The sequence below is a fragment of the Eufriesea mexicana genome, unplaced genomic scaffold, assembly GCF_001483705.2.
Source record: "Eufriesea mexicana isolate 0111107269 unplaced genomic scaffold, ASM148370v2 scaffold4744748127, whole genome shotgun sequence".
NCBI lineage: Eukaryota > Metazoa > Arthropoda > Insecta > Hymenoptera > Apidae > Eufriesea > Eufriesea mexicana.
Window position 1 is genome coordinate 294,833 of NW_016907969.1, and position 11,809 is coordinate 306,641.

Here is an 11,809-nt window from a genome sequence, read left to right on the forward strand (position 1 = left end):
AAAGTGAAATAAAAAAAGGAAGATAAAATAAAAATGAAAAGTCGAAATGGGCGGGGAGGGGCGAACCGGCTCTTTTTGCGAGACAATCGAACCGGAAAGGCTGGAAACAATGTGGAAGTGGAGAGCTTATCGATCGCGCACGATTGATCGACGTGTATCGAAATCCTTCGTGGACCTAACAGACTGTCTTTCGCGGCACATTTATGCCGCGTTCGCACCGTGCATGACGTCCGATGGACGATAACCGGCGCGCGCGCTAATACCCGCGATCAGAAACAGAACGGGATCGGGAATCGGTAATCAGGATCGACGTTCGCGTTCTCTAGGAGGCCATTACTCAAAGATCCGACACACCGGGAAAATAGGTGTCACGTGACGATTAAACGCGTTACCGACAGCTGAATTTCTCGTTAACCTATCGTGCCTGTGGTTGCGTATATCTACGGAGAGAACGTACCGACTGGAATTAAAATTTCGTCGGGAGGGAGCGAGCGAAAGATACGAAAATTTCGAATTCGAAATTAAAGGCGAATACGCGAAATCGGATATCCGAATCGACCACGGCAAACTGTGCGAGGAAAAAATAAGGGGTAGGGGGAGTGAAGAACTGTTACGGCAGTGTCGGGTTTTCGATCGAGCCGCGATCACCGTGGAAAAACACGAAGTGAGAAGAAGAAATGGCGGATCCGTTTAACAAGGTGCTTCGCCTACCGGATAATACATAAGGGGTATTAAGGCCGCTACTCAATTGGGTATGAGCTCACCGAGAGGTGGACGTCTCAATTTTCTTCGCGACTTAATGACCGATCGTTAAAACCCGGCTTCGCCTCGAACCGGCTCCACGCCGCACGAGAATGAGAAAGATGAAACGAGACGAAGATACCCGGTCCTCTCCTCTCCCTCCTTACCCACACCCTCGTATACACACCGGCAATTCTCGTCGTTCTAACGTAATCACGGGCTTTCTGTCGTAATGACGTTTATAAGCACCAAGACTCTGCCGATTTCTCGTCACGACTATACTTTTGTCGTTATCGACGAGTGCCGCAAATACCGTAACCGAAACTACGGCATTTTGATTTCTTTGAACGATGCCAAACTCGTTCCCGTTATCTCCTTTTATTTAGCGTTTTTATTTTTTACCTCGTCGAAAGAAGAAAAACAATTCGTAGAAATCGTTCCCCTCTAATGATTCGAATTATGCAGCGTCGTTTCGAAACGACTCGTTACGCGATATTCCGTATCGTAAATTATTAATTCTCAGGTGGCGCTGCATATATCTTACGGTTATTGCGATTAACGACTCGAATATCGCGTCACGAATTTACGAGGGCCGCTAATTTTATGATTATTAACTTTGCTTTTCATTGCCCGTATCGACTTTATGAATTATCCGCGAACGGTTTGTCGTGGTATATGATAGCTCGCTTTGCGTATATATCGATTGATTTTAAGCAGTTCGTTCGATTTCATCGCGTCGTGTTTATCGACGACGCGAATTGTTTCGTCGAGAAGAGAAGAAAGATTTGGAATATTGTTTTAAAACGTTTACTCTTTACCTGAATATCTCGTACCTCGTACCTCGTACCATTGTACTGCTCTGGCACTCCCATCCTCGAGGTCATCGAAATTGTTATTGTCACAAAACTACACCAAACTAATACGCGACGACATTGACGCGGCACTGGACAAAACAAACTGAACCGTTTCATACTAAACTCGCCCTCTAGCGGGGCAAGGTTTAAACGCTTTACTTTAGCGCCACTTAATCTACAGTCGATACATCGTATTCTATATTTTATAGTTGATATGTTTTTTTAACGAAAATATTAATAAATATAAAATAAAGCAATTGAAACATTTACCTTTTTACAACAACGATTTAAATTTGTAATAATCTTTGTTAAATGTTGGTCGACGCATGTCTCGTATCCATTGAAGATTCTGCACCAACAATTGCGGATGAGTTCGATTGTACTTCCGCTAGTCGAATTTCTGGAGCGCTGCGCACGCGTTTCGTTCGTAGTTCCCACGTTTCTTGGCTTTTAATTTCGTCTGCCGTAGTCTTCGCGAATATTTTTGAGTTATCCGATCGAATTTTCGTCGGTAACATTGCATATCCAGTATAATTAATGGGAGTTTGAGTATTGGACGATTTCGGGAATGACGAAGTTTTTCCAATCTCATTATCGTATAAGCTAGAAAAAAAAAATAAAAATACCTGATCAATTGTTAAGCAAAGAAATTAGGATATAGAAGAGAGAAACAACACGGGAAAACACGAAAGGAGAGGAAAATTTATTTGAAAAAATTGAGATGAATAAATACACTGAAGTTTATTACGAAACACAATCTTACTGAAATGGTAGCCATTTTGTAGATTCTTTGCTACATCTTTTTTTACTTTGCGTGGCTAACTTCGCAATTATTTTGGCATCTACGTTTATCAACTTCGGTTTTTGTATATGACTCTTTAATCTGTCGATATTTAAATTCAAACGTTGTATTTGTACCTTGAGTGTCGCATTTTCATGAACTAGACGAGCATTTCTTTGTACCACCTGAGAGAATCCACACAACAAACAGTGATTTAATAAAAAATATACACTTTTAATAAAAAATATACACTACAATATTATACACTTGAACAACGACTAAGGATAACAATAGTTTCTTATGAAATTCACCTGTAAAAATTTTGCTTTACTCAAAGGTAATGGTTCTCGAAATTTTTCAGACACGATTATATTCAGTTCTTCTCTTGCCTCATCTAATTTCTCCATCATATCTGTCATAACTTGCAGATGCTCCTTCAACAACTGATCAAATTTATACCTTATACAATCTTTAGCATATTTCATTCGCAAAAACTTTATACACAAATTGTACGTTGTTTCGGCCTTCTCGTTTAATTCTTCTCTAAGTAACTCATTTTCATCTTCCAAACATTTTCGTACTAACTCTAATTCTTTTCGGTGTTGATATAATTTCGAGGCACCACTTACGCATCGTGTCTTTTGCCGTTGTATTTCGTTATTAAGAAAATCCTTGTCTCTCTGATATAAAAACCTTTCATCATCCAACTGCTCTAAAATTAAGGCAATACACTTAAGAATCGATGAGCTTAAACGAGGTTTTCATAAATCTTACGTTTAAAGTTCCTGACATATCTTTGTTGCTTTTTCAATTCAACCGATAATCGTTCGTTATCTCGTTGCATGTTTTGCAATTGCATATTCTTTATTTCTATAATATTTTCTAAAGATGTAACCGTTTCTTGAAGATCCCTCACCTTTCAATTATGTATTAGCATCATTAATTAAGTATTGAGATAGAATGACTCAAAATAGTCATACTTGTTGACGTAAATTTGTTAATTCCTCGCTGGTGACTTGACATTGTGAACTCGAACAAAGAATCTCCACATCTATACCCTTCTTCAAGTTAGCCTTAGAACTAATATTCTGCATATCATAATAGCGAATATTACGATCTAACGATGAGTAGTAAAATTTTCTTGACCTTAAATCACATTACATGAAAATATTTCTTATTGTTAATTTCCTGAATGATGTAATTCGCTTACCTCGATATACGAGCAAAATTTAATTACTGAAATAATGTACAAATATTTTTAGGTTCTGTTTATTTGTAGACAATCACACAAAATTCCCCTTATAAAATTAACTGATATACTCTTCACGCGTTAAAAATCATTAACATCGTGCTCTTATCTATTTCTTCGTAGATTATAAAAACAGGCAATTTCTTTCTTTCACATAATGACGAAAAATCATTTCCATTAAGTTATTATATATCCTTGATTGTATCGACAAATGACGAATGCTTAGATGTCATGAAATTTTTTAACCTACGAATACATGATCTCCTTTGTACAATCAGGGCAGGCATTCAAATAAAAATTACATCGTGCGATACTGATTAAAAGTTGTGAAATTTTTTATTGTATCGTATATGTACAAAATAGGTGTACAGACTACTTATCAATCGCATGGGCGCGTTTTATACACGCTTTACATATGCTTTTATCGCATATAACACTGATGTAAGAGCATCACATTGTGTAGTACACCTGTGTAACCCCCTCTTCTGTTATCTTTCATCAAATGGAATGAATGTCGAGATGACGCGTAAATATGTTTCTTTCTTTTTTTCTTGAATTCTGATCTCATTGTTTTTTTATCTCCTTTACAGTCATTAATAACATTCTAGTATAAGGGTTCTGTGACTATTACCCTTTCCCCATCTTGTACACACGAAAATAATAAATTACACTGGAACGTTATCTTCAAAATTTGTTTTCTTTTCTTTAAAGAGCATAGTAATTCATTTTTTTTTTTTTTTTTTCTGTGAATCGCGTTTACATGACTACATTAGAATAGTGTATCTTCGCATCACTGGAAGTGTCGATGTGTGAACACGGCATCGGAGAAGACAAAAAAGGAAACAATACGAATACACCTCACTGTAGGTCCGTCCGTGCTTTCCACTAATTTTATTAACAACAACTGGGCCAAATATGTTCGTCTCTTTTCATGTTCACTTTTAAAAACCGTGTTCTTATATTATCTCACGGATTTTTTGGTAATTTTAATCACATTTTTTGTTTTTTGTTTTTTTTTCTCTTTTTTCATTAACAGTCTTGTAACAAGATAAAACAAGCTAGTATGTGAAATTGGCTCTAAGAAGAATGCCCTCTGAACTTTCAACTCCATAAAATTTTGTCAAAAAAATAATTTTTAATTCACATCCTTAATATCTCGTAGTTTGTCTGATACGTTTTAAGGGTCATTCCTCTAAGGCATTTTGAAAAAATGTTCGATTAGATATGAAAGAAATATTTGATGCTAAAATAAGGCCCGCGATCTTTGTTTATAATAAATGTTATGACAATTAAAATGTTCATGGACCAATAAAACGTGACGTTATTCTTCGTAAAGTACATAGTGTAACATCGTATAATATTTCATTGGTCCAGTTGTGTTGTAGAAACGTGGAAGGCAACGTTTGTCGTCTGATAATCTGGTGAAACGATACTAGATTCGCACAAATGCGGATGATAATGATGGACTTACGCTTATTAGCCTAACTTAAAAGTTTGTTGTATTTCCATAGTATTAAGGCTCGTTCTTATTTTTTCTTGTTCTTATTAGCTTGATTTTTGTATTTGGTTGCAGTTGTTAATTTGATACGCTTGTTCTTGGGTTCGTCTTCATCATCTTCCTCATCTTCTGGCTCCTAATATGTTAAAATAACAAATAGAATATAGCTATGCAAATCGTTTGAGAACTGTCAACTACCTCTATTATATTACAAAAAAAAAAAACCTAAAAGCAAAATTTTGTTTTATAAAAGATCATATTGTTTACTGACATTCTAATGCATTTCCTTTTCCTACAATACCAAAATTAGAATTTGAACATAAGAAATGGAAAAAAGAGGATGCATGATAAGTAAGGAATAAAAGCAACTGTATTAAAATGGGATGATTTATTATGTAAAAAAATAAAAGACACATGGAATGAAAACACAAACGCAGAAAGTTATATCCACGACTTTCATTTATTCCTCAATCCTCAGAGCCCTCCCGCCCCCCGGAAATTTTAATATTCATATAACGTGATTTTAAAATACTCTTGGTAAAACTTGTTTTTGGAGGATGACTGAATAGCAGCATTTTAATATTAGGATTCTATTTGTCTACAGCTTCATCCATCCTGGCACGCTTCGTGCCATTTTTTTTACCCTCTGCAGAATGCTTTCTTTTCTTTTGTGGTGCCTGAAATTTGTATTCCTAGTATATAGAAAATGAATACTATCACTTCTGTTAATATACATAATAAAAGCACGACAAGAACTGTTAATCTCGAGTTGATCTACTCATATGCAATTACTTCAGTCGAAAATATTCTGCATGTTTCTTATGTCAATTCTCAAAAAATTCTTATTGCAAGCCTAATTAGAATGTCAGTAATTAATACAATCTTCTTTAGTTGCAAATTTTTCAGTAACTTTTAATATGTACATATGTATGTAAACATCTAATCTACAGTAAACATTAAGGTGTTTGTACCTTGTCATCATCGTCATCATCAACATTTTCTTCCTCCATTTCATCATCCATATCATCAAACTCCTCCATGTGTGTACCTGAAAATTTCAAATTAATACGATATTGTTAATATAACTTTCCTTTTCTTAAAATGTTCATTTACTTTCCCTACAAAAATAAGCAATCTCATTGAAAAATTATCATTAGGTACTTGTTATTATTAGATGAAAAAGACTGTGATACATTTCCATAAATTTAATTTCATAAAATCTGGTATATGTAACTTTTATCAAAGTTCTTTTTTCACTTCAGAATTCTGTTTAAATTTGTTACGCTGCACGTGTCACAACTGTTAAAAGGCGTCCACTTGTAATTATCGCCCTTCTCTCAATGTTCAATTCTAATATTATTAAATACACAGAAAGAGAATAAATACATTAACGACATGCATCTTATTTAAATATAATTTTACATATTGTAACATCAAATTTTTACTACACATTATAACACATAAATTAGATATATATATTATAACAAGTAATATACGTACCAAGTAGATTATGTCCTACTATGTGAACAGGACCACTTCCTTTAACCAAAGTAAATGTGACTGGAGGGTCAGGAAAACTAAGATCCAGAATAATCTGTGCTGTCTTCCCCATCTCCAGCAAAGCAATTGGTGTTTTGATGGGTCCTTTTAGCCCCATTGCTTCAACTTGTAGTACATTGAGTTCACCAGGTTTAGCCTCTGGACCTAAAAGAGCCTTTAAAAAAATAAATAAATAAATAAACAAAATTGGTTAAAATTTAATTTTATTCGGAATTATTTAAATTATTTTATTTTAAATCTTATCTGAAACTTACTATTTGAATATATATATATATGTGTATATGTGTGTATACATGTATCTGTATACATAGAAGTAACAACAACAATAATACTGATGATAATTGTATATGATTATTACATAGTTTCACTAAAGACATTCTATTTATATTGACATTAATTTCAATAGCATCAATCAACTATAGGTCGTGACTGCTATAAACAATTATGAATATCTATATAAAAAAAGAACCTTGGCAAACATTCTTCATTTACATACGTATATAAACGTTGGTTAGTTTATCCAAAATTAGCGCTATTTTTACATAAAATATACATAAATATTATATTTATTAAATAAATATGAACATCGTAAATTCTTATACCCGTTTCTCGAATATTCGAAAAGAAAACGAGGTTATTTTAACATATGAAAATAAAGAATAGAAGCTATAATGAATAATAGTTTAATAGCTTCGCATCCCGATTAAAAATTCGCGCGCAAACGTAACAAGAGGTGATGAAAGCGCTCGAAAAATCGGGATTACTAGTGACGCCAAATATTGGTCATATATTTTTGCACGGTTAATAGATATATGAAATTATGCTAAACTATTCGTAAAAATCCTGGAGTTCTGGATCCACATAAATCGATAATATATATTGTAGATCGAATAAAAGAACCATCCCCGAGGAAATCGCGCGTTAACGAAAATCCGTTATTCTTAACGGAACACGATAAAAAGCAAACGAAATATACATAACGTATCAAAAAGTAATAAGACACAAAGCAACTTTCCAATGTGTTCTCATCGATATTTTCTACTTACCATTTTTATGATCAGCTTCTGATCAGCACCGAAATGTTGGTTTGTGCCGTCTGCGTCGTCGTTCTTGTGCTCCGGATCCCATACCTCGCTAGAATTGAGTCCTTCGAGAGTGATTCCTGGACACACAAATCACAAGTGTACGCACACAGAATATCGTAAATGCTTGCCGTTGTATCATAGTTTGATAAAAAATGCAAGTTCGTTAGCTCTTTAGAAGACAATGGGGGCTCGTCACAATGGCCGAAAACCAGCCGGCGTCTCGACCATAATACCGCTCGCGTCGAATGGCTAATGACGACGAAAGTAATCGCGTGCGCCACAAAATAAAGGAGCCACAACGTTCACGATAACACGGTTTCTGATATTTACCATAAAGATACTCTTCTGCCATGACGATCGGTTTGATATTAAAGGATTCTCGTTAGTGGATGTATAGAAGGACCCCGTTGGAGTGTGCGTGCCGAACGAGAGTAGAGAAGCTAAAGACGCCGCGCGCACAACGGTCACTGCGCGAAGAACAGTGGTCGCACGTGCTAGACGAACGCGTAGCAAATGAGTTTCGCGTACTCAGCCTTGCGCGCCTAGAATACGTTCTCCTCTTTGATTGGTCGATGCACTTTCAACTACCGTGAACAGCGTTGCCATGTAATATCACGAACTGCACTGAAGTCTTTACGAGTGGTATTATTTACCCCCCTATATTATATCAGTTATGAAAGAAATGAGTCAAATAGAAAGTCAAATTGTTTAATTTCAGATTAATTATCATCTTTTTTTAAATAATATGTTTAAAAATCATGAAAAATAATACAAAATTGAAGCTATAAATTATTTCTAAGACAAAAACAGACGTAGGAAAAGCACATGCTATTCGTTATTTGATGAAAGATTTCATTAGTGTTGAATGATCACAAAAAATTGTACTAATTTTTAAATATTTCATAAAAAAATGTCTTCTGAATGTACTAAACTATGTAATTTTTATATAACAAAATAAATAAAATATTAAATATTGCACATTTTGGAATACATACATTAGAAAAATATGGCTCTGAAAATATTCTTTCTATTAAATGTACCAATCCTAAGTAATCATGTAAAAACGTTTAATGAATAGTAATACGATTTGAATAGAAAATTTGGCAACGTTGTACTGAACGATTATTGGTCTACGTAAACCCTGGTGGTAAGAACATGAAACTAGCATTGACACACTGACTACATAAATATCGAGAGCAACACGTGAATAATACTTAAATTGAATAAAGACATAATGAAAGAATCTTATAGAAAAATAGAAAAATTATTACAATACAGTTAATCTAAATTTTTCAAGAAATTTTTGACAATTTTATGAAAAGTCGTCATCATATCTTGAGAAAATTCGTAGCCCTTGGTCGACCATAGGAACAGATGAGAATGGAAGCCAATATGATTATTATAACTTGTTTACTTTTGTTACCGACAATCTTTGGCGATGTTGAAAAAAATGAAACGACATTTGTCCCAACCCGTGAATGGCAAACTGTGAAAAAGGGTAAGTAGATATTTTCTTAATTTTATTATATGTACATTTTGGGACTATTTTACGCAACTGATTATGTTCTTCCTAAGACCACGTCAGTCAAATTTGACGTCGGATTTTCTTTAAGAAAATAAATCATGATTTTCAGATCTTTTTGTAAATGTATATTCATCAATTTTATACAAAATTTTTACGATAATTTAAAACATTTAAAATATATTTAAAATACATATTACGTGTTGAAATACGATATCTTGTAAATTATATACAACAGTGACGTACACAGAATTTGATTTAAAGGTGCAAATTAATTCGTCCACTATCCGATTAATTTTATAATTCAGTTATTTATTCATGAAAAATACAGTTTATGGTGTTATTATGTAAACTCTTTTTTAATTATTTATTAGGTACACCTCTACCAGGGGGGTTACATATAAGACACAATTTTCAAACTGGAGTAACAGAAGCTAAATTAATGGACAATGAAAATGTGGAAGAAAAAAATGCAAATGGAACACTGAATACTTCAAGTACTAATTCTTTAACATTACATCCTGAAAAAGCAATCCTTGAAAAAAAGGATCCTGTACCCATAGAAAAATCTTATTTGTTTAAACATCCAATCGAAGAATTAACAGCTAGATTGAAAAAAATTACACAGGATGATGGAAAAAATATACCAGAATTAGATGTAATTATTTTTTACAATAATCAGAATGTAATATCTAAAAAATAACTTCTTTAAGTCATTTATATTCTTAGGATGAACACACACTACGAGTAAAACAAAAGTTTAAAGATTATGAAACTTTGAAGAAAGAGTTTAAAGCACTTGAAGTAAACATTACAACTGATTCAGAATTGTTAAACAATTATTTTCAAAAGTTTCAAATTCATAAAAATGGAATCACCTTAGGAACATTGACAACTGCAGAAACAGAAGAGGTTTTAGATATTTTATACAATTTGGAATACTTGCTTCATCATATTGATAATGCTAAAGTTTTTGCTAATATGCAAGGGTAAGTACAAAAATTATATCTTTTTCTTAAAATGGAAGTGTCAGAATAACTTTTATATGGTTTTTCAATTATAGCATGAATAAAATAATATCTCCATGTCTCAATGGAACAAACAACGAAATAAAGACTGAGGCTTTGAGGGTTTTAGGTGTAGCTGTACAATCTAACCCTAATGTACAATTAAAAGCATTAGAAAATGATCTTGTTCAGAAACTTTTACATATATTGACCACACATAGTAAAGTGGAAGTGAAGTCTAGATGTCTTTTTGCTTTAAGTGCTTTGATTAGACAGTTTCCTGCAGCACAGAAAGTATGGATTGATCATGGAGGAATAGAAATATTTGGAAAAATGTTAATTAATGACCAGTTACAGGTACAAATGAAAGTTATGAATCTCATCAATGACTTAATTATAGAGAGACAAAACTTAGAAAAAATTACTGATGCTATACAACATCAATTAAAAGTAAATGCATATGCAACTGCAAATATTGAAAAAAAATTATTAACGTACGAATATTGTAATCATTTGTGCAATCTCATGATAACAAGTTTCAAAGATGGACTTAGTGATCAATCAGCAATTGATAATTATGAATTTCTTGAAACTATTTCCAATAGTATGATCACTGCTGCTTCTATTTGTTCAGACCGGTTTAAAGAAAGTAAAGATGAATTGCTTCCCATCATACAACATTTATTAAATTTTTATGAAGACTTAAATTTATTAGTAGACAAACTTCAAACTGAAAATCCTCACGATGAATTATAAACAATAACAAAAAATAAAACTTATAAAGATTTTCGTACGAGCACAGCTCCGATATTTATTTTGCGTTGTGAAGTTACGAGTGTACAAAGTTTTATGCGTGATAAAGTTTTTCTGTTTCAAACAAATACTTTAAGTACTAATTGTGGATATTCTATAGATCGTTACTATGTACATTTGGTAAAAAACGTATTATCAGTTTTAATGAATGAATGAAATAAGTGTAATTTATCATAAAATGAGTGAATGTGTATATATATGAAAAATAAGAAACTACAATGTACATAGAGTGTGTAAGACATTTGAGTTACCTATCTAGTAAATGTAAAATGTTATGTATTTTTATGTTTTAAAAAAATTATTTAATAAATTATTTTGTACCGTTCATATTTGCGTTCTTTTATAAAAGTCAAAAAAAAGAAAGAGTTTCAAACCCTGTATTATAGAATAAAATAGTTTATTTACAAATAATAATTATTACATATGAACAATATGCTCGTGTAGTCATAGTTTATAGAAAATATAGTTGCCAAATCGCTGAGTAAACCAACTTCATAAGTTCTGACTTCTATTTACACGTGCTTAAAAAGAATGCTCATGTAACATGTATTTTTTTTTTTTTTTTGCAAAAGAATAATCCTTTAAGTACAAGGATTGTATTTGATTCATTCGGTTTATAAAACCTACACCATTAAATGATACACGAGACTATGGAGAATAGATGTACATCTCCTTTGGTTCAATGATTTATCTAATTCG

At 32.9% G+C, this 11,809-nt stretch overlaps 3 protein-coding genes across 3 annotated transcripts; 1 reads left to right on the plus strand and 2 right to left on the minus strand.

The window, feature by feature from the left end:
- Positions 1 to 2,354: 2,354 nt before the first annotated feature.
- Positions 2,355 to 3,470, minus strand: LOC108550084 (leucine-rich repeat flightless-interacting protein 2). The gene is made up of 4 exons (XM_017903696.1): positions 3,357 to 3,470; positions 3,151 to 3,292; positions 2,688 to 3,088; positions 2,355 to 2,561 (listed from the first exon to the last, which is right to left on the minus strand). Exons 1-4 carry the CDS (start codon positions 3,468 to 3,470, stop codon positions 2,355 to 2,357), a joined length of 864 nt encoding a protein of 287 aa, XP_017759185.1.
- Positions 3,471 to 4,877: 1,407 nt separating this feature from the next.
- Positions 4,878 to 8,292, minus strand: LOC108549980 (nucleoplasmin-like protein). Its single transcript, XM_017903571.1, has 5 exons — positions 8,099 to 8,292; positions 7,730 to 7,845; positions 6,624 to 6,837; positions 6,095 to 6,171; positions 4,878 to 5,259 (listed from the first exon to the last, which is right to left on the minus strand). The coding sequence occupies exons 1-5, from the start codon at positions 8,118 to 8,120 to the stop codon at positions 5,152 to 5,154; spliced, it is 537 nt and encodes a 178-aa protein (XP_017759060.1). The 5' UTR covers positions 8,121 to 8,292; the 3' UTR covers positions 4,878 to 5,151.
- Positions 8,293 to 9,026: 734 nt separating this feature from the next.
- On the plus strand, positions 9,027 to 11,053 carry Sil1 (Sil1 nucleotide exchange factor). The gene is made up of 4 exons (XM_017903643.1): positions 9,027 to 9,266; positions 9,665 to 9,948; positions 10,020 to 10,279; positions 10,354 to 11,053. The coding sequence occupies exons 1-4, from the start codon at positions 9,143 to 9,145 to the stop codon at positions 11,051 to 11,053; spliced, it is 1,368 nt and encodes a 455-aa protein (XP_017759132.1). The 5' UTR covers positions 9,027 to 9,142.
- The last annotated feature ends 756 nt before the right edge of the window (positions 11,054 to 11,809 follow it).

Bases quoted from the DNA above. Each gene is read 5' to 3' on its own strand.
- Sil1 (XM_017903643.1), top strand. From the start codon at position 9,143: ATGAGAATGGAAGCCAATATGATTATTATAACTTGTTTACTTTTGTTA. The intron at 9,949-10,019 runs GTAATTATTTTT...TTATATTCTTAG, and splicing joins AAAATATACCAGAATTAGAT to GATGAACACACACTACGAGT. The intron at 10,280-10,353 runs GTAAGTACAAAA...TTTCAATTATAG, and splicing joins GTTTTTGCTAATATGCAAGG to CATGAATAAAATAATATCTC.
- LOC108549980 (XM_017903571.1), bottom strand. From the start codon at position 8,120: ATGGCAGAAGAGTATCTTTATG. The intron at 7,846-8,098 runs GTAAATATCAGA...TTGTGTGTCCAG, and splicing joins GGCAGAAGAGTATCTTTATG to GAATCACTCTCGAAGGACTC. The intron at 6,172-6,623 runs GTACGTATATTA...TGAAATTTTCAG, and splicing joins AGTAGGACATAATCTACTTG to GTACACACATGGAGGAGTTT.
- LOC108550084 (XM_017903696.1), bottom strand. From the start codon at position 3,470: ATGCAGAATATTAGTTCTAAGGCTAACTTGAAGAAGGGTATAGATGTG. The intron at 3,089-3,150 runs GTAAGATTTATG...CCTTAATTTTAG, and splicing joins ATATGTCAGGAACTTTAAAC to AGCAGTTGGATGATGAAAGG. The intron at 2,562-2,687 runs GTGAATTTCATA...GGATTCTCTCAG, and splicing joins GTAAAGCAAAATTTTTACAG to GTGGTACAAAGAAATGCTCG.